General features: G+C 38.5%; 1 protein-coding gene across 1 annotated transcript; it reads left to right on the top strand.

Annotated features, from left to right (window-relative positions):
- The first annotated feature begins 492 nt into the window (after positions 1–492).
- On the top strand, positions 493–6146 carry si:ch211-229d2.5 (zona pellucida-like domain-containing protein 1). Its single transcript, XM_042414941.1, has 10 exons — positions 493–589; positions 1024–1244; positions 1653–1837; positions 1935–2007; positions 2154–2251; positions 3699–3779; positions 4102–4270; positions 4363–4465; positions 5398–5418; positions 5593–6146. The coding sequence occupies exons 1-10, from the start codon at positions 493–495 to the stop codon at positions 5727–5729; spliced, it is 1185 nt and encodes a 394-aa protein (XP_042270875.1). The 3' UTR covers positions 5730–6146.
- Positions 6147–19998: the final 13852 nt, after the last annotated feature.

Here is a 19998-nt window from a genome sequence, read left to right as displayed (position 1 = left end):
AGAAACTATACATTCCCTTACTTTATTAAGTTTCATATTAGTAGGTAAAGAGGCTTTATTTCATGCACAAAGTCACAAAGCCTTATGGGTATTGTTTAAGCATGTAACTTTGAAGGGGCTGTGTTGGGTTTCATCATTTGCCTCCAGGAAAGGGCCACAGCACCTCAGCCACAAAAAGTGAATTGTTTCATGCAAACTGAAGCAGCCCCACCAAAGTGGCATTGACCTTGTTTCCATCCAATCCCAAAACAGTGTTGTGACCACACGGCGGTCATGTTCACCATATATAGAGCCAACTGCTCTCTGATCCTAAACCAGCAAAGAGATTGAGGAGGTAAGATCCAGGTTTAGATACCAACAAAGTTTCCTTGACTGACAGCATTGGATTATATGTCCAAATTGGGCCTCAGTGGATTTATTTTCATCTGAATTGTGCTGGATTTGACATCTGTGTGTTTGCCTCAGCTTTTCCACAGAGGGCAGAGCAGTGAGATGGCTTTATTCAGCTTCCTCATTCTGACTTCCCTGTGTATTGCGGGCCGAGAGGCCCTCAGCCTATCTGAGTGCGAAGCTTTTGCCAGACGACCAAGTAAGACGATCATGACCTTCAATCTCATGCTTTTGTTTTGACCTAAGGGTCATATTGATTTTAGTTCAGGTGTAGACCTTTGAGGGGGCTGTATTGATTTTAGTTTTGCTTCACATTGAATCACCACAACTGAAAGTATGTTAATTGCATTGGTAAATATGTGTTTACATCAGAATGAGGTTGAAACAGGTATGATTAACTAAATATTTATGATTTTATTCATCAAGGTGGTCGAGATCTTTTATTTTGTTTTCAGATAAAATGTTGGAATTTTTAAATGTATTTTAAAATGTTAATTACAGGCGTTTCTGTCCATGTATGCACCATATTTTTTCATAAAATTTTTCACACAATTCCTCCATCTGAGTTTAAATTAGTTCAATTCTATTAAAATTAGTAAAAATCCTATTATTATCTTTCAATATCACCATCAGAATACACTGATATCGCAGTGGTGTGTGGCACATCTGCCATCGACCTGGCTATTCAAATCTGTCCGGCCATCTACACCGGATACAACGCGAGTTTACTGATCCTCAACCGTATCCGGGACAATGTGGACTGTCAGGGGAAGCTGGACACCTCTGTGGCGCCTCCTGTGGTGAGATTCAGCTTCCCCATCACAGAAGGAAACGCCTGTGGGAGTAACTTCTTGGTGAGTATTGCATCAGTGTTGTTTCCTGATTTCAAGTCATGATGGATGATGATGATGATGATGATGATGATGCATGTTAACCTTGGCTGAGGAGAGAGTTAGAGAAGATTTGGAAAACTAAAAGAGAATTTGAGTTATGTGTTCAGGTTCAGGTAAGCAAAAGGTTAAAAAGAGAGCACTCACTAGGTGGAAAGTCATAAGTGGATTTCAGCCAAACATACATGAGGTCAATCAGTCTGCTCATTAATTCAGTCACATGCAATCACACAAGCTTCCTTTTCTGAGGAGAGTTATTCCATTTTCTTGCTGCGATTTCATCACTGCTGCCTGCTGCGCCACAGACGTTAGCCAACATTTATTTTTAACTATTTCTTAAAAAAATCATGTTTCCACTAAATAATTTCTCAGACAACGAGCGCACCAGGGACGGGAATATTCTCAGACTTCTCCAACATCCAGACCGTCAATGTCAGCGGAGTGGTCCGATCTTTCGACCCCACCATCGGGACCATCACCTACAATGCAGAGCTCAAGTATTACTATTCATGTGCCTACCCACTGGAGTATCTCATCAACAACACCCAGGTGGATGTGTAAGTGAAAACATACAATGATACCAAGGTTGAAAGGAAGAATTGTAGAATTTCTAATACTTCACATGCATGATCGCTTTTCTTTCCTCTTTTGCAGGTCATCCTCCTCCATTGCTTTGAAGGACAACAATGGGAGCTTCATCAGCACCCTCAGCATGGCCTTGTACCAGGTGACACCCAGCATCTCTCTCACATACATACCCTCATTTCTGCCTGGCACTGCAGTACTGTAGCAGCTGTAACTCTAGAAGATTAATCTTATGTAAGAGCTTGTATAATGTTTTATCTTAAGTGTTAACTTGCCTTCCTTTGCCAGGATATAAATTACACCACGCCCCTTGTAATGCCAGCTCTGGGCATCGAGCTGCGGACGAAAATCTACGTGCAGGTGGTTGCATCCAACCTGACATCCCAGTAAGAACCTTCATCATTACACATCATCACACCTGCAGCTTTTCTTTGTCTGGTTGAGACCTGGGCCTGTATTTATCAAATTTAATAAGAATTACACTTTCTCAAGAGTCACTGTGAAGAATAAGACACATTTATCAAGTGGCTCACTTCTACTTGCAGCAAAGTAAAAGATTACCACGATTAATCACATGTGCGCTCTGAGTAGGAAAAGCCAGCCTGAGGCATTGATTAACCCTACCATATCTACCATTTGAGTTCTTTTAAAAATAGATGTACCTTTTACTCTGTTATTCTGCAAAAGAACATGTGGTTTCATTTTATTTGTTTGAAATCCTTAATATCTCCAGTAGCAATTATTGTAAATGTCAAATTAAAAACAATCTTTTTTTAAGGTTTAATAAGGATGAAATAATTGGAAATTTGCCAAAATTGAAACAAAAACGAAACCAGACTGGAGCAGGAAATAAATTCTGTTGGTATAGAATTTAGTGCAGACAATGGGAATGCACTGAAAGTGATTGCAAACACCTAACTTAAAGATCCCATCCAGTCCTGTTTTAGGACATCCTCTGCCTGGAATAATAAATTTGTCTGACATGTTTGTTTGTTTTAATTACCATGTTAAATATTCTTAAAATAGCACCTTTGCCTTCTACTTCATTAAAAATCCAGAATCTATGACTATGCAGATATGTTTCATTTAAAAAGTTTAACTGCTGAATGGAAGATGTCTCCTACTTCACTGAAAAGTCTGTTTTTAGTGTATGTGCACTGGAAGCTTCAAGTTTCCACATTTCACTTGTGTAAGGTGCATACCGGCCCTCCATTTGTCCAGACTAGTTGTGCACAGAGAAACTTTCCACTCTCAGCAGATGAATGTGAAAGAAGTCTTCGAGTGTCAAACTTTGCACATACATCATTCTGCACAGTGAAGCTCAAACATCCAACTGTAGGAACAAGAAGAAAAACATATTTTGACAGGAGGGGTGCAAAAAATGGGTTCAAATGTTATTAATAATTTATTATGACCAACGATATTTAATGCATTCACTCCAAAACATGTGTCAGTATATGCTCACTTCAGTTTCTTTACTGCAGTCAATCTTAACCTATCATTAGAGACTACTGGAGCTCTCTTAAATTTAAGCATTTCCATTTCATAAGAAATTTGATGAACGGCTTTTATTCTTAAGTTTGTGCATGGAAGTACAACTTTTATCTTTCTTAAGTCCAAAATTCTACTTTTAGCAGTTTGATAAATACAGGTCCTGGATGTTGGTAAGTTATGGATGGCTGCATGCAAGCGAATGGCTAGACAAAAAAAAAAAGGTTTTCCATTTCTCCTAGTTTCCAACCACATGTATCTTGATAGATTGTAAATTTGAGGATTCCACCTGTGACCTGGAGTCTCTGACTCGGTGCTGGGGACCTCATTCTTTCTCCACAGGTACTTTGTTCTCCTGGACCGGTGCTACGCCTCGGTGTCTCCGCAGCCCTCCAACTCCACCTCCTTTAATCTGTTTGTCTCGTAAGTCAAAGAGCAAAAAACTCACTCAAACTGACACTATACTGCTGTCTACTTTTAGTAACTTTTGAATTTCTTCCCGTCATTCAAGGCTTGATAACGAGTTCAGTCTTTCGGTTCAGCAGTCCAGCTTTAAATTTAAACCTTTTCACATATCTGCAGGTTTTCCTCTCTTCCATGTAATAAGAACGCAAGCTACCTGTAAATCCAAAGGGAGCCCTAGTCTTGATTTCATCTCCCTGCCTTTCTATCATTAATACACTGCCTGTATGTATCCATGTCATGTGCAAACGGGGCACTTGTGAGGTTCGCCTTTTATTGAAAGGTGCTCCATAGATCAGCTGACTACCATGCTGGAGAACGGGGATAGCCAAAAGGCCCGCTTCTACTTCTCGGCATTCCGCTTCATCGAGCAGCAGAATGAGACCATCTCCACCTACTATCTGCACTGCATCACCCGACTCTGCGAGCGCAGCACTTGCAGCACCTTCAAGGTAGGAATAAGGCGCCACATGCATTTAAAGCAGAAATTTTCAATTCCAGCTAGATCCTCAACTCGTGTCTCTTCATCTGGTTTGATCCACAGCAATGCAACAGGAAGAGAAGGAGTGTGGAGACCACTGTTGTCCAGGAGAGCATCACAGAGCCATCTGTGCTCACAGTGGCTATAAGGGCCAAGAGAGAGAGCCGTATGTTCCGTCTGTCTGTTTGTGCAAAAGTGTAGTTTAAGGAGTCAGTCAAAAGATCTGCACACTGTACTGATAGCTCCCAGCAGATTCAATAAAGCAATATTTTAATTAACAGAAGTCATCATCAGACATTGTCAAGTAATCACCACAGAACAGAAAAAGATATATATAAAGAGACACAAACAAAAATTCTCATCTGCACAATAAATAGGAAGCTGCAGCCAGGAGAGAGTTAGCTTAGCTTAGCATAAAGACTGGAAAAAGAGGGGAAACAGCTAGCCTGGCTCTGTCTAAACGCAAAAAAATCTGCCTAATGGCGTCTCGAAAGTTTGTTAATTTACATGTTGTATTTGGTTTGTTTAATCCGTTCAAAAAACAAAAGTTGTGGTCAATCAAGTTGTGGTTTTACAGGGGGTCATGTGCCAGACTGTTTCTTGGTCAGGAGCAGTGGCTGCCCAGCAACCTCACAGTAATGACATGACTCCAGTAAGTAAGTGCCCCTGGCCATAAAATAGCTTGGAAAAATAACCACCAACAGAAACCACAATGTGCCATTTTTACACTTTTGTACAGATTAAACAAACAACATATAATGTGTTAATTAATGAGCTGTTGAAATGCTTGTAGGTGGATCGTGTAATCTACATCAGAAAAAAAATCAATGAAATGTAAAACATAAATAACAGAAATGATACAGAAATGAGAAATAGTAATTAGAAAAATAATTTGACTCCTGCCTTCAATTTGTTTTCTTCAAAGTGTGTGCTCTGTTTGTCAAATGTTTAATGAGTTTAACCCCTCATCACTGCCTGATTTCTTGCTTCTGCTCTTTCTCTGTATAATTAAATAAATATTTTTCCAATATTTCAATATATTTTGCTGAATGTTTATCCCTCATAATGAAATACTGACTCTTCCCATCTTTCTTGCAGCCATTCTGTCCAAAGAAGAGGGTAAGTATGTTTTTTTATTCACTTGACTGCCATGAGAACAACCATTCACAAAGTTTTTACTAATTAGATTCCTTCAGAATGAAAAGCATTTCTTATCTGCAGCAAGTCATAACATCTTCTGTTGTCTGCTGGAATAATGCATCCCATTTTGGTGTCACTCTCATTTGTGCACAGCGCTGTCTGGTGGCCAGTCTGATGGCAAGGGCACGTCTGTTGGTCTGGGAATTGCTGTGGCTGTCCTCATTGTGATAGGGATGGCAGCCATTTTGATGGCTGCATCCTTTTATCGAAAGCTGAAGCGGCTAAGCTAGCAGCAGCACCATAATGTTGATGAACGGAGGGTCAGCACAAGCTCAATGACATGATGAGTTAAATTCACATACTGGTGGAGGTGCATAATGTATGTAGGACTCTGCTTTACTAAATTAAACTATTGATTGTAGCACTTAATGTTTCTTCCCAATCCTTCACAGACTGTTACAAGTTATGGAAGGTGAAGTCTGAATAACGCACTTATCATGATGCAAAACAAAGACAGAAAGGTAGAAAGGAAGGAAGAAAGAAAGAACTCTTTAGCAGGGTTGAAGCAAAAAATGATGCATTAAATTTGGTTTGTTGCCAGTGTGTAAATATTCTTTGATTCAAATACTCAGACTTCTCATTGATATAACATACAGATATGAATTATGAACATGAATGACAAAGACAGTGGATTGCACACCTTGTAACAATTTTTAATCTACTTTTGATGCTTTTACAAACAGTATAGATTGTATTTGTGAAAGCCAGAGCTGACTCAGTTTGATTGGGCTGCTGTAATTCTAACTGTTGCATGTTATATGTAGAAAAGCATGTGTAATTCATTAAATTCTAGATGTAAAATATGTGTGCCATTACCCTACATTGTGTCACAAACTCACATGGTGTCACATTAAATGCAACGACACCATGAGAATGAGCGGATAAATGTAGTTATTTATTTGCAGAGTTTGCTTGTTTGAATGATGTATTCAAGCATTCAGGGGAATTTACTTAGTTTCAACACTTGTAATAATGTATACAACACTGTGGCAAATGTTCTGAGAAAGTTTGTACATTTCCAAGAAGTGAATGATTGCTGCTGTGTATATTTGTAACATTTTTTTCATGTCACACATGCATTATTACTATTAAAACTTGCAGGACATGAAACAAGAGGGTATGTCTTCCAACAGCAGACACTCACCTACCGCCTACAGTATACGCTGCATGCAGTGAGCAACAGTCCTATGTTAGAGTGCACCTCACAGCCCACGTGAAACAATCCCTGACATACAAGAACACTTTGATTATCTGCGGTTCAGTCTGGGAATTTAAGGGATATGAAAAGGATTAATTCATCAAACTGGGTATAACTGGCACACACTTCTATGCTGTTTTTTAACTGGAGGAATGTAGATCGTACAAAAAGTGGAGCTCTTCAGTATGAATATCAGTATTTCAAATTCACACTTTCAGGAGTTTCCTTCAGTTTGAGGTTTGATGTGCTCTGCTTTGGAAGCACAGCGGATAAGAGAAAGTTTGTGTTAAGGTTGTGTAATGATGTTTTTGTAATGACTCTCCACTAGAGGGTGTCTAATCACCATTTTTTAATCTCATTATTTGAGGGCTTTTCACTACTGTTGTGATTTTTAGGTTTACCTGTCCACAGCAGCATGAATTAATACATTTTGTGGATAGTTAAGCAACCAGAAATATATAAAACAGTGCCTGAAATCAAGACATTTAATGGATAAATTTCAATCAAGATTAGAATTGTTGCTGCGCAACACATTTCTCTTCAAAGCTAGTTATTGTAAGCAGCTCCATGGAGAGCCCACAAGCTGCTTGTATTCCTAGTTTATGTGGTCATGAAGAAGGTAAAGTCAATGATTTTCTGAGTGATCCAGCGCGAAGTGAGATGTCTTCTCCTGTACACCATAAAATGAACAAGCAAAGCAATCAGCTGGCTTGACAAATGATCTAATTACGAGTTTCTGTATTGTTAAGTAGGCCATGACAAACTCCATGACAGACGACCCACTTTGTAACTCGGGGGGGATAAATCAGCTGAGCTGGGAGGTAGTGCTCCATTAGGACTGCAGTAACTGTATGTTCGGGATAAATCCCCCTTTTATGAGTTCCCTGTAATTTAATTAAACCAACAGGGATAAACGCATGCTCCGTCGCTCTCTAATGGTGTGGACATTAACCTTTGGATCCAGCTGCTTTGCCCTCTAAAATGTTAACAGCCTTGGGAGCTGGAGTGAACAGCAGCTAAAAATTGGCACTTGCCGGTTAGGCTATGTTGCTCCTGACAGTGCATATATTAATATATCTTCATATTAAAAGTTGACTCATATCGTGATTCAACTCTGTAAGCAGCATTTGTAATGCTGCCATTAAAACTGTTTATTTCATACTGTTATCTGCAAAAGACATGAAATCTCTGTCTGTGAGGATAAAATCATGCTCTGCAATTCATTTTTCTATTATTGGCCTTAATGTTTTGGTCGGTTTTGTTCTCAGCTGAAAGAATAATTGTCCTGTCATTTAAATTCTAATTAATATGCATATGAGTCTGTCTGTAGGCTATACATTAGGTTTAGTAGACAGCACAATCATGAAAAATTGATGGACCAGCTGTAATTTAGCTCTGGCATATGAACATGAGGAGTCTTGGAATATGATGACTTTGAATAAACAGTGTCAGAGTCGTGCTAATGGGATGATGTGATGTGCTAATGTGCCAAAAAATAAAGCTGGGACAAGAATAAAGGCAGGTAAATGTGAAAAACTTTACAAAGGTAAGACTATACTGGACTGCTGAGCAGGCGAAGTCACACTGGAAGGTCGTTCCATTAACCTTTTGTAATGAGACAGTGAAGCTGGGAAACTGCTGGCAAAGTGTAATGTCATGTTCCTGTCATATCAGAGGAAGCAGAAGAAGAACGGGACAGGACAGCATTTCTTTGTGACATCCTGCTTGTATTTAAAGGAATAGTTCGATGTTTAGGGGAATACATAACAGCATAAAGACTGGAAGCAGGGAGAGCAGCTATCCTAACTCTGTCCAAAAATGAGGCCTACCAGCACCGCTAAAGCTTACTAATTAAAAAATTATATTTTGTTCATTTAATGCATGCCACAACTGAAGTGTAAACATGATAACACCTTTGGACAGAGCTAGACTAGTTATTTCCCTGTTTCTAGTATTTAAGCTAACTGCCTCACAATTAACTCTCTGCAAGAAAGCCAAAAAGTTAATTAGCTAGCTTTGGAGAGTGGATTTTGTTACCTTTGGATACAGCCAAGCTACATGTGCCCCCCTGTTTCCCTTTCCATATTCAGAACTGGCTCCAGCTTAGCAGTTAGATTCAGCTGACGGACAGACAGCGATATCGATCTCCTCATCTTCCCAAAATATTGAGAAAAAGCTGTAATTATGACTAGGAAAGTTTTTATGACTAGGAGAGTTTTGTCAAAGCTGAGACTTAACCTACTGTTCATATTCTGACCCATCACAGTATTCTCATAATTTTTTATTCATTAATACCGTATCAATCATTAATAAATGGGTCGTTAATCCTTAATTAAACTTCGAGGGAGCAGAAAGAATATATTCTTTATTTGTTTATGCAGAAAAAACAGTCACAGTCACAAATATATTATGGTCCTAAGTTAAATAAAAAGGAGAACAGCCAACATGATTTCAATGAATTTTATTGAATGTGAAGAATGCAGTGACATTTTTTTAATTGTGATTTTTGAATAAATACAGGTCAAATTTAACGTGAAACACTCTCTATGTTTTAAAATGTATATCAGCTGCACAAAAATACAATTTTATATATTCTGGGAAAAGTCTAACAGAAGGCTACAGAAGTCTAACAAAAGGCTAACAGAAAGGTGAAAAGCTGAAAATGGGTCAAATTTTACCTGTAGGTTACAATACGTAAGGGTTCATTAATATGTAAGTGCCAGTAAACCCATCTGTCGTTCAATGTAGATAAACCTTAATTTAAGGGATATTGTGTTACATTGTTAAGGCACAGTATTGTTTAAACTCTCACACAATCATAAGTTGTTAAATACGGAAATCTTTTCCATGTCTACCATCCATATGTCCTGATGCAGCAAGAGCCAGGCTAGTTGTCTCCTTATTTCCAGTCTTAATGCCAAGCTACGCTAACCATTTCATATTTCCCAAAATGCCAAACTATCCCTACTTTGCCCACATTACTAAATCCAAAGTGGAGGACGGAGCCTGTAGAGATATACCATATATCCAACCTCTGATTTCAACAAGGACTTGACCAGGTTTTGCAGTCAGCAGCTGGTGTTCATCTGATACAGTATGAATACAGCATATGCCCAAGTGTAAGTATAGCATCAGTGCAGTCAGTGTATGTGAAGGGGCTGTGTTAGTGTGGGTCCAATTAGTGTTGAGAGAAGGAGTGGGGAAGGGTGAATGTAGGACATTAGAAGACACTGTTGAGCCTTCAGGGGGTGTTGTGGGATAAATTCAACAAACTCACATTGCTGGTGCTCACTTGACCATAAATGTCTTACAAGTGAAGATTATTTCCAATCACTGATCACTGCAAAATAAAGAGAAATCAAGAGGAGAGAAAGAAAGTCTGAGTCTATCATGAAGACAGTTTGATTGACGTGTTGCTAGAAGCATCATATGTGATGAGTGAGTATGTGAGCTTGAGCCTCTGATTAGCATTCATTTTCAAAAGTAAATCAGTTGCCTTGGAGATTCAGACTCAGACTTACAACTTCAGGGAAAGAACTGGTATATTTTGGGAAGGAGAGAGTAAACTCAGAGCCAATCAGATTCCAGTGAGATCATCTCAGTAAAATGCCAACAATGAAATTAGTTATGAGAACACATTCAAACTAAAAAATGCAATTCCTGTGAAAAATATGTGTGAATGACAGCTGAAATAAAAATTGCATTGCTGAAAATGCAGAAATCTGTATCTTTTTTTAAAAAAACAAACAAAAAAAAAACCTTGTAGCACCACCCACAGGTCAAATTGTATCAAATGCTACAGACTTGTTCAGCATCTCCATCTGTACAACTTTGCTGGATTTGGTTACCATGGAATATTACTTTGAAGAGATATAGGTGGTGTTTCACTAATGGCCACAAGGTGGGGCTATTGGCACCATGACTCAATATGTCGTGCACATTCTCATAGAGAACTTGTGTACCGAGTTTCATTTTATTAAAGACAACAGAATTGTAGAAATATCATGTTATAATATTACAGTAGCGCCCCCTATGGGTAGAACTGTATTAAAAGTTACACAAGTATGGCTGTATGTACAACATTCCCAAATTTGGTTGCAATCGAATTTAGCATTGCAGAGTTATGACCAGTTAAGTGCATCAGGCCACGCCTTCAAAAATTTGTTTTATTCGGGGGCATCTAAATATGGTATGAACCAAGTTTAGTGAATATTAGATGAAATGTGTGCCAACAGAAGCAAAAACTGTGTTTAACCAAAATGTGGAATGCGGAATTTTTTTCCAGGCGCAAATGGGCATGGCCTATATCAGTTGATTTGGCATCATCCAAGAAACACACTGTGCAACTATTGTTTTGATAGGAATCACGATTCATGAGTTATTAGCCAAAACATAAAACACGTAATAACTGACCACAAGGTGGTGCTATTGGTACCATATTTGAATTTGTCAAGCATTTCCACATGGGACTCCTGTATGTGAAGTATGAATACTTTAGTACTTTTAGTTTTTGAGATATCAACTTTCAGACATTCCTCCCATACACTTTACATTGTAAATTTTGATATTCAAACATACATATATAAAATCACTGGAATATGCTAGAAAGAAGAAAAGCATGAATGTCCTTAAAGAGCTGAACATTTTGATATTTGAATAGTGTCTGTAGCTGAAAGTATGCAGAAATAGTTAGCGATCGAAAAACATACAGAAGAAGAATAAATAAAGCTTTGAGGAACAATAGTGTGAATACTGACAAGCAATAATGAAAGCAAGAAAATTGTAAGTCACTATTATTGAAATTAGTACCAAAATACATTTTCGAAATGTGTTTCAATTTGTGGATTTGACAAGCTCCTCAGCTCTAAATGAGTGCAATCAGTTCTCTGATTGCTAAGATTAGCAGGGAAATTTTGCAGCAGAAAAAATGTAATGACACAAAGTGATGAATGTTCATTTGAGAAATAAATTATATTTAATTTTAGTTACCTTTGAGGCCCATGAAATACATTTTTACATCTTTTTTCATGTGAAACCAAATGTTCATAAACAAACTATGTTTGCCTCAATTTCAGGTTCTGATTAAAAATTTGGGCTGTGGTGTGATACTGAAAATTAAACCATTTAAAATAAATTACTTAAATGGCAAGTCTGATGATATTATATAGTTTTCTTATTGTCAACAAACCCAAACTCTTTTGAAAAGACCAAAACTAAATTAATTGATCCTACTAATTGTCTGTGCAGCAAAGCCTGATATAGATAACTTCCATTATCCAAAAACTATTAAAAACCCATCAGTAAGCCACAAAGTTGCCCTTGGTTTCTTTATTACAGTAAACATGGACACTGTAGTTTATTTTGAGTCCCACTATCACACCCACAATCCCACATACACCATTCTACTGATGTAAATACAAAAACGTGTATTAATCTGCAGCTAAAAAATGCACCATTTTCTCCTGTTTGAGTTAAAAGCAAAGCTAAAGAGTGACAAAAACCACAATGTCCAGCTATTTTAGGAAATTATTTTTCCTTTTTAAAAAAATGAAAATATGAATTTATGACCTTCAAAGATTCTGTCTTCAGTAGAAAAGAACAGGGCTGGGGAAGTTGGAAAGTATTGAGAGACGGAATAACACATGTTCGTCTTCTAATGGGATGTGTTGACATTAACAAAAATACAGAATATCACCAACTTTAATTCTTTAATATCTGAATCTGCATTAATTGTTTTTTTTTGTAAACACAACATCAACATATTAAGACCTAATACAGTTGTTATGGCAGCTATGTTAGCAAACAAAAGCAAATTACATATCCAGTAGACACAAAGCAACATTAACATGCTTTTGTCCACCTCATGAATATAAGTCCAATATTCTCTCTGCTTTCAGCTTTGTGTTGGTCTCCTGAGGGAAAAATCTGCTCTTTAGCCACTAAATCCTAAGTGTTAACTAGCTAGACTTTGTCTGTCATTTGGGGCTGTAGGGGGGCTATTAAAGGCTTTTTGAAAACAGTTACCTGCTGCTGGAAATGAAGCTGATGAGTTGATGAGAGTGAACCACAACGGCAATGTTGCAGCTGTAAAACCAAAACAATACGCTGAGAGATACTAAAACACTCTCTATATCTGGGGAGATCCTAATCAGGTAAGTGAGTTTGTCACAATGTGTGACTCCTTCCATGAAATGTTGTCAGACTATATAACAATTCGAGCCTGTGAGTAGCAAAAACAAGCACTTTTAGTGGATGTACATTGACGAGGCGCTATTGCCCCCAAGGATTACATTGCAGCCTGTTTCACGGCTGGCGGCTGCAGTGCTCTCGCTCAATACTGGACCAATTTCTAAAATTGTTGTCCCCATTAGTCACTTAGATGCAAAAAGATGGGAAAATAGGGTCCAGGTTGAAAAATACAGAAGTTTCCCTTTAAATATGCCTTCAGCACCTGATTACATAACATACCATATAAAATTGCAAATAGGGGCAGGTCTGAAACAGCTTTGAGGTTTTGGTCATGCAAACTTTAGACAGAATAAAGAGAGGTAGAATGTCAAATCCCTCCAAAAGGGGGAATAATCCTATTCTGGATGAGCGGCTCCAGTCGTCCTCCATACCTGCAGTTGAAATCCTCTCAAAGGGTTTTTTCAGGACTTTTAGATTGTCAGAGTATGCATCCCTTACACCTGGTTAAGTACGAAAAAAAACTCTGGAATTTCTCTAAGAGCTGGCCACCCAAGAGAAAAGTATTAAATGTCGTCTGTGCCCGAGCACTTCAGAATCCCTGAAAGCATTGCCAAATTTACTCTGTGAGTTCAGTTTAGTCGAGTTTAAAGCTTTCTGAGAGAGAAGCCATTATCCATTATTTCTTTCTCCTTAGAATTATGGCAATTTCTATTCAAGATCATTTCTTTGCCTGCATTTGGATATTCCATTGTTGTGTCGTGAATAAATTGCCTGAAAAGTGAAAAAGGCCAGCATCACCTTGTCCCACTTCATCTTAACTTATTTGTCAAGCTGTCCATCATCCTTTCAACAGGGGGCTACTTGTTAATGATTGATGCGGCACCTCTTAATGTGATGGATGAATCGCCTGCTGCATGATGGGACAGGGGTGAGTCACCCTCCCCTGCTCCCCTCCCCCACCACTCACCGCCACTCCCTGTGTAGGGGAGACACACGCCTTGTGTCCATCGATGGAGGAACAAAGGCACATTCAATTTAAGCCCCATCAATAATGTACAGCTGAGGAGGTCTTTTGCTAAAGCGGCTCTGTAAAAGCCAGGGCATTGTTGTGGTGAGGCAATGGTTTTGACTGGTATATTATCTCAGGATCTGTACACTGAGTCATGTATCGTATCTTTTTTCTATTTATTGTTGCACGGCGGCATCACTGTGAAGTCTGAGTCCTCTTGAGCTGCTTTGTTTCTCTGGAGGCTGCAGCCTGGGCGCTGGAGAATATGTCAGAAGGAAGATAAGAAGGATGTCATAGTTTTTGATTTATCACCCATGTCAGACATTTGCACACACTGTCTATAAAAGGGAAATATGTTTACTTTAAGTAGAAGCCAGAGTGAAGCTTTTCATTTCGTGAAAAATTGCTCTTTTATATACTGTATATATTATGAAAATAAAAAAAACACACTTAAAAGCCCCATCAATAATGATAAGAGAGAGAAAGGAATAATAGAGCAAGCAAAGAAATAGAACGTTCAGCAATCACTAAATCAACAAAAAGCAAAAAGTAATAAAACATTACATAAAATCATGAGGCTATAAAAATGATACTGTCTTTGATCTTGTTCCAGGGTTTAGGGTTCCTGATTGTAAATGCACAATCAACTTCTATTCAACCCCTTCTATCCTCAGCTCAGACTTTCAGAAGAATTGCCCCATAAAACGCTCCATGTGAGGATCTCAGGCTCTACACAATATCTAATGGCTAGTTTAAAGGTCAGCGACATAGCTTGGGGATGAACTCAGATGTGTTTTAAAGGTAATCAATAACTATGCTAAAATGGAAAGAGAAACAGTGCCACTTTCTCTTTTTTACCAGCTTAAATCTTTGCAGAAACATTGTGTAAATGGACAACAGAATGTTGTGAGTATGATATAAATGGGATGTGACAGAGGCATAAATAACAGTTTTTAGTAGATAAAAATGCTGACATGTTTCAGATTTCATAAATTCGGAAGAAGTACGATGTTTGGTTATTCAAAGACAGTTCTCAAAGATATCAATAAAATTTTCTTTCACTGAGATCTGTGAGGTGAAGCAAATTGTAAGCATGCTAACATGCTCACAATGACAATGCTAACATGCTGATGTTAAGACGGTGCAATGTTTACCAGCTTTACTATATTAGTTCAGCAAATTTTAGCATGCTGACATTTGCTAATTAGCACTAAACACAATATGCAACTAAGATGATGGGAATGACATTAGTTTTGCAGGTCATAAACCAAAGCTCAAGGGATCTCCAAAGTTTTTATAATTCTCTCCATGGGTATCTGTAATGAATTTCAGTGGTTGAGATATTTAATTCTGAAGCAAAAATATTAACATCATGATGGCACTATAGAGGAAAGGCTTCATCCTCTGGGGACTGAATGTTTCATAGACCAAAGTGGTGGTCTGGCTGACAGACATTGCCATCCCTAGAGCTAAACCACTAGCATGGCTAAAAATGGGAGACAACATTATGTGACATCAGGCTGAGCCATCTGTCAGTTGTGGCAATCATATTATTGGGTCCTACGATGAGGAGCTCACATTAACGTATTAAGGTGCAACATTCAATTTTGAAGGTCATGAAGAGGGTAAAGGAGAGATTCAGCTGTCAGATGAAAAGATACAGCTGTATCATCCTCATAAGAGTGCAAGGTGAAGGTTATGTCTTAGAGTTAAGTGGCCCTAGGGTAACATAGGAAACACAAATGGACCTAAAGGGGAACCCTGCAGTGTGTTTTTCAACTGGAGAAGATCTACCGTCTCCAGCACAGAGAGAGCCAAACTGCTTTCATGCCAAAGCAGCGTTTGAGCCTGCAGCACGAATCACATGATCAGTGGTGTCAAAAGCTGCACTAAGGTCTAGGAGGATCAAAACAGATGTTTTTTCTACTGTCAGCCACTAATAGGGCATTCAGTGCTTTCATAAGAGTGGGTTTAAAAACAAGTCTGAAACTCCTCAAAAAGCTTATTTCTATTCCTGAAGGCAATTAGCTCATTAGCAATTAATGTTTCAAGGACCATGAAGTTGATTCTGTCTCCTAGATGAAGAGTTTCACACTGGTGACTTTGAGTATCAACCTAGAATAAACCCTATAATCTGAAACCTGATGGACAAAACCAGACGTCCAAACATCTTTGTTGCACATTTCCTGTGTCTGTACGCTCTCAAAAAGCCATAAAAACTATTTTTGAAAAATACCCTGATCTCTTAACTATTGCCTGTTAGGAATAAACAGCAGTCACACCTGTTCACACGTAGGAATTTGTGCCCATTTAGCTTTTCTTTCAACCCGCCACCAACATGGTGCGCAGAGGGCAAGGGGACATGCAGCACTTAAACAAACAACCGCGTCCCCTCATACAATACAAATGCCCTTCGACATCACTGACTGAGATGGGCAGCTTTTGGCCCCAATCCATCTGTGGCCACTGGGGAGCCTGTGGGGATCATGGTTCATAATTCATAGAAGGAGCCAGACATCCAGAGAGAGTCAACCTCAGGCAGGGAGGGGGCTTGCCGGGATGAACCCTTTTCATTATGCATTGGATCTCTGACTTCAAGACTCAGAAGCTAATGCAGGATGCTCTGTGAATTTTTTGGAGAGCTGTGAGGTTATTAGCTTAGTCAGATGTGCACACACAGACACACTCTCTGGTCGGGCAGGTCATATAGAGTGAATATAGAGTAATTGCATAAATTCTTATGTGAAGTAGGCTCCACTTGATGTTTGCATAGGTCAGTGATTAAGCAGGATGAGCTAGCAAACTCCTGGGATGTAAACCATAGTGACAAACAGGACTGCTCTAAAGGTTTTGATAAATCCCCTTATTGAAGTCATACTCCCACTTCTCAGTTAAATCCTGCAGAGCTGCATTCTCAAGAGTTAAGAGTGATGACGAATGCTAATAAGAGGCTGGAGCAAGAATTAAATTACTCTTTTTCTGAAGCAGTCACATTTAAGGTGATAATATTGTTCTTGTTCTTTATGTTTTTTTTAATGCTGACGTGGAGTCGAAGACAAATTTCTACTGTGCCGGACAATAAGTTGTACTGAATTGTATTGATTTGTCTACCCTCAACCACATAGCAAGCATGTTCTGCTACCTGACCCGAGCCAAACCAAACCTGACTTTTTTAATTAGAGATGACGGTAGAGCGATCACAGGAAATGAGGGGAGAGAGGTAGGGACTGACATGCAACACAGGTGAAGGATTTCTTTTTTTTAAAGCAAAACTATTCAAAACTAACTTCAGGGCTTTATTCAGAGTTGGGTGTTGTCAGTACCAGTCGCAGTTGATCTTAATATGATGAATATTTTTACATTAAAAATGTAAAATGAGTTTGTGTAATGTGAATCATCACTCCACTCTGCAGTCTTCCCCAGCTTCATGGAGCGTTTTAAAATCCTTTAGCTCGTTGTTATAGTGTCGTTTTCAGACACAGCAGGCAGCTGTTGTCACTAAAAAAGCCCACTGTACACTACCTGCTCAGCACCAAACAGCAAACAGACACAGTCAGCGACTATCTGGTGAACACATAGTGGAGCATTTGGCAACTTAAGAGACAGATATTTCCCTCAAGAGTTGGTGGAGATCGAAACAGAGATAAAAGGAGCGTGAATATTGTTCTTACATTCATTTGGTGGCCAGAAACACAAAATCAAATAAACAATAATGTTTCTTCATATCTCCTGGATGTGTCAATGGGCAACTGTATGCTAAAAAGTACAGCTTATTCTGCAGTTATTGCAACTTTTAAAAGAAATATTCTCTTCTTAGACCTGTGCAGAGTGCCAGCAAAATTCACCTCACAACCGGAGGACCTCAGATTAGCACAATTCACACTGCTGGGGTGATCTTGAGCAGCACATTGACTCTCTGCCTGATCTAAGGGCGTCCCTCTGGTGCTCACGCTGCACTTTGACCTCCACATGCAAAAAGTGAGAGCAAAAGTTCCAGCGGGACCAGTGAAATATCACATTATTATTACTCTGGTTTTAATAATTAAATCTAAAACTGTTTGTATCTGGTTGGCATTTCCTCTCAGCTTTCAATCGACTGATTGATCATTTGAAATCCAGAGAGAGATTTGTATGGTATGTTAGCAGGGACAGACACAATAAAGATATGAATGTATTGTGTCTGTCTTTAATAACAATCAAATTATAAACAGTGACAGCTAATAACATATTTCCATTATGGTCCATTTAAATTGAAAAAGAAAGAATGATATTAGCTTGTCCAGCAATAACACACTACATAACTCTCACACATTAAAATATTTGATTCCACCTTTAGTCTAGCAGAGTGATGAATTGCTTTTTATGCTCTTCATTTGTCTCGTCTGTCTTCATCAGCATTTTCTTAAGCATTCTCTCATTTTTCTCTCTGATAGAGTGTGAAAGACTGATTTCTCACTTTAAGGTGCAAACATTCAGTGACTTCCCTTTTCTTTTTCTCACTTCTCCCACATCTGTCGTCTTTTGTCTTTGTTTGGTTGTCTCTTTCTGTTTAGTTTTGTATACTCTCTGTATTGTTTGAAATTTTTAACAGGAATTCTGAACTAATTATGCATACTAATGCTGATGCACCCTCTCCCTGTTGTTTTTCTTCCTCTTGTATTAAATGCTGCTTGCTGATTGGGCCGTTGTATATGACTTTTATCTCCCCTCACAAATGTGTATTGTGATCGTGCACCCATTCATATGCATGTTTGTATAATGAGACAAATCCAACTGCCTTTGTTTGCTATTTATTTTTTTCTTTTCATCTTTCTTATATGTACATGTCTGCTCCTGTGGGTGCATATGCATGTGATTTTCCAAAGTAAACCCTCTGAGTGAGGAGAACATAACCTCTTTGAAGTCATTGTTCACTCCTCTGAGGGAAATTATGACATGATGTATTGTGTGTGCATATACACATGTGTGTGGTAGAATATCTGCAAAGAATTTCTGCAAGTAAGTTCAAAAAACTTGAGAAACGTTTGCCTTCTAGTGTGTATAGTTTATAATCTTCATGTGCTTACATGAATCCTGCATAATGTAAGTGCCTCTGCTTTGCTAAAAAAAATTGTCTGTGATGAATGCATCGTCAGTATAACACTTAACGCATGAATACCGTAATACAAATAGCACTAATGCACTGATTACGATACCACACGCGACCACGTTGACAGTCTGTTATGCCACACTTATCTTGCTGAAATTTCCATTTCTTGTTGCCATTAATTTGTTTCATTCATAAATAATCGCTTCCTCTTTTTACTACAGCTGTAATGCATGGTTTTCAAGCGGCACTTATCATAAAATCTATATGCTGTTGAGATGCCTGTAATGTAAGCTACTGAAGAAGACAGACACTCCTGTGGTTAGCACTCCAGGAAGTAATCAATGAACACAAGCAACTTAGAGTCATTACATGAAAATGTGTGAATATTATATTGCATTTTGAAATACCAGTTTTATAGGACCTGGGTGTGGTGTCATAAATAGAAGTAACAATTTTATTTTCATAACAAAACTTGACTCAGTAGCAGACATTTCATACATCCTACACAAATTTCCGGTGTCATTTTCTAATTCAGGTCATGCATAAACTGTTGTAAACTTAATAAACAATCTCACTTTTGCATGTTTATACGGGGACTGTTTTAGATATTTAACTGGAGGCAAAATGATTAAGTATGTGCTTCACTACCTCCTGTTCCTTACCCTTTTTAAAATGCTGAAATAGTGCAGGGTCCCTGTGGGAGTTTTTGAGGAGGGAACCCAAAACACAGCAGCTTCAGTGCACAGAGAGCCGCTCCCATGACACATTTGTACTGGAGAAGAGGATTTATCCTGTTTGGGGGAAGCAAGATCTGAGATCTCAGCATCTGCTCTCCAGCTTGGCACTGTGAGTGCTGGAGGCAAGGCACATCACTACCGTTTGATTAAAGATTTATACCCTTTCAGACATGTTTTCTCTCATTTTTAGCAAACCTTATCTCCTGCATTTCGCTGAGAGCTGTTTAAAGTGAGGGAGTGGCAAATATGCAGTAATAAAGGATGTAATGGGGCAATA

The sequence above is a fragment of the Thunnus maccoyii genome, chromosome 6 (assembly GCF_910596095.1).
Source record: "Thunnus maccoyii chromosome 6, fThuMac1.1, whole genome shotgun sequence".
Taxonomy (NCBI): domain Eukaryota; kingdom Metazoa; phylum Chordata; class Actinopteri; order Scombriformes; family Scombridae; genus Thunnus; species Thunnus maccoyii.
The sequence above is the reverse complement of the archived record's forward strand: the minus strand, read 5'-3'. Positions and strand labels throughout refer to the sequence as shown.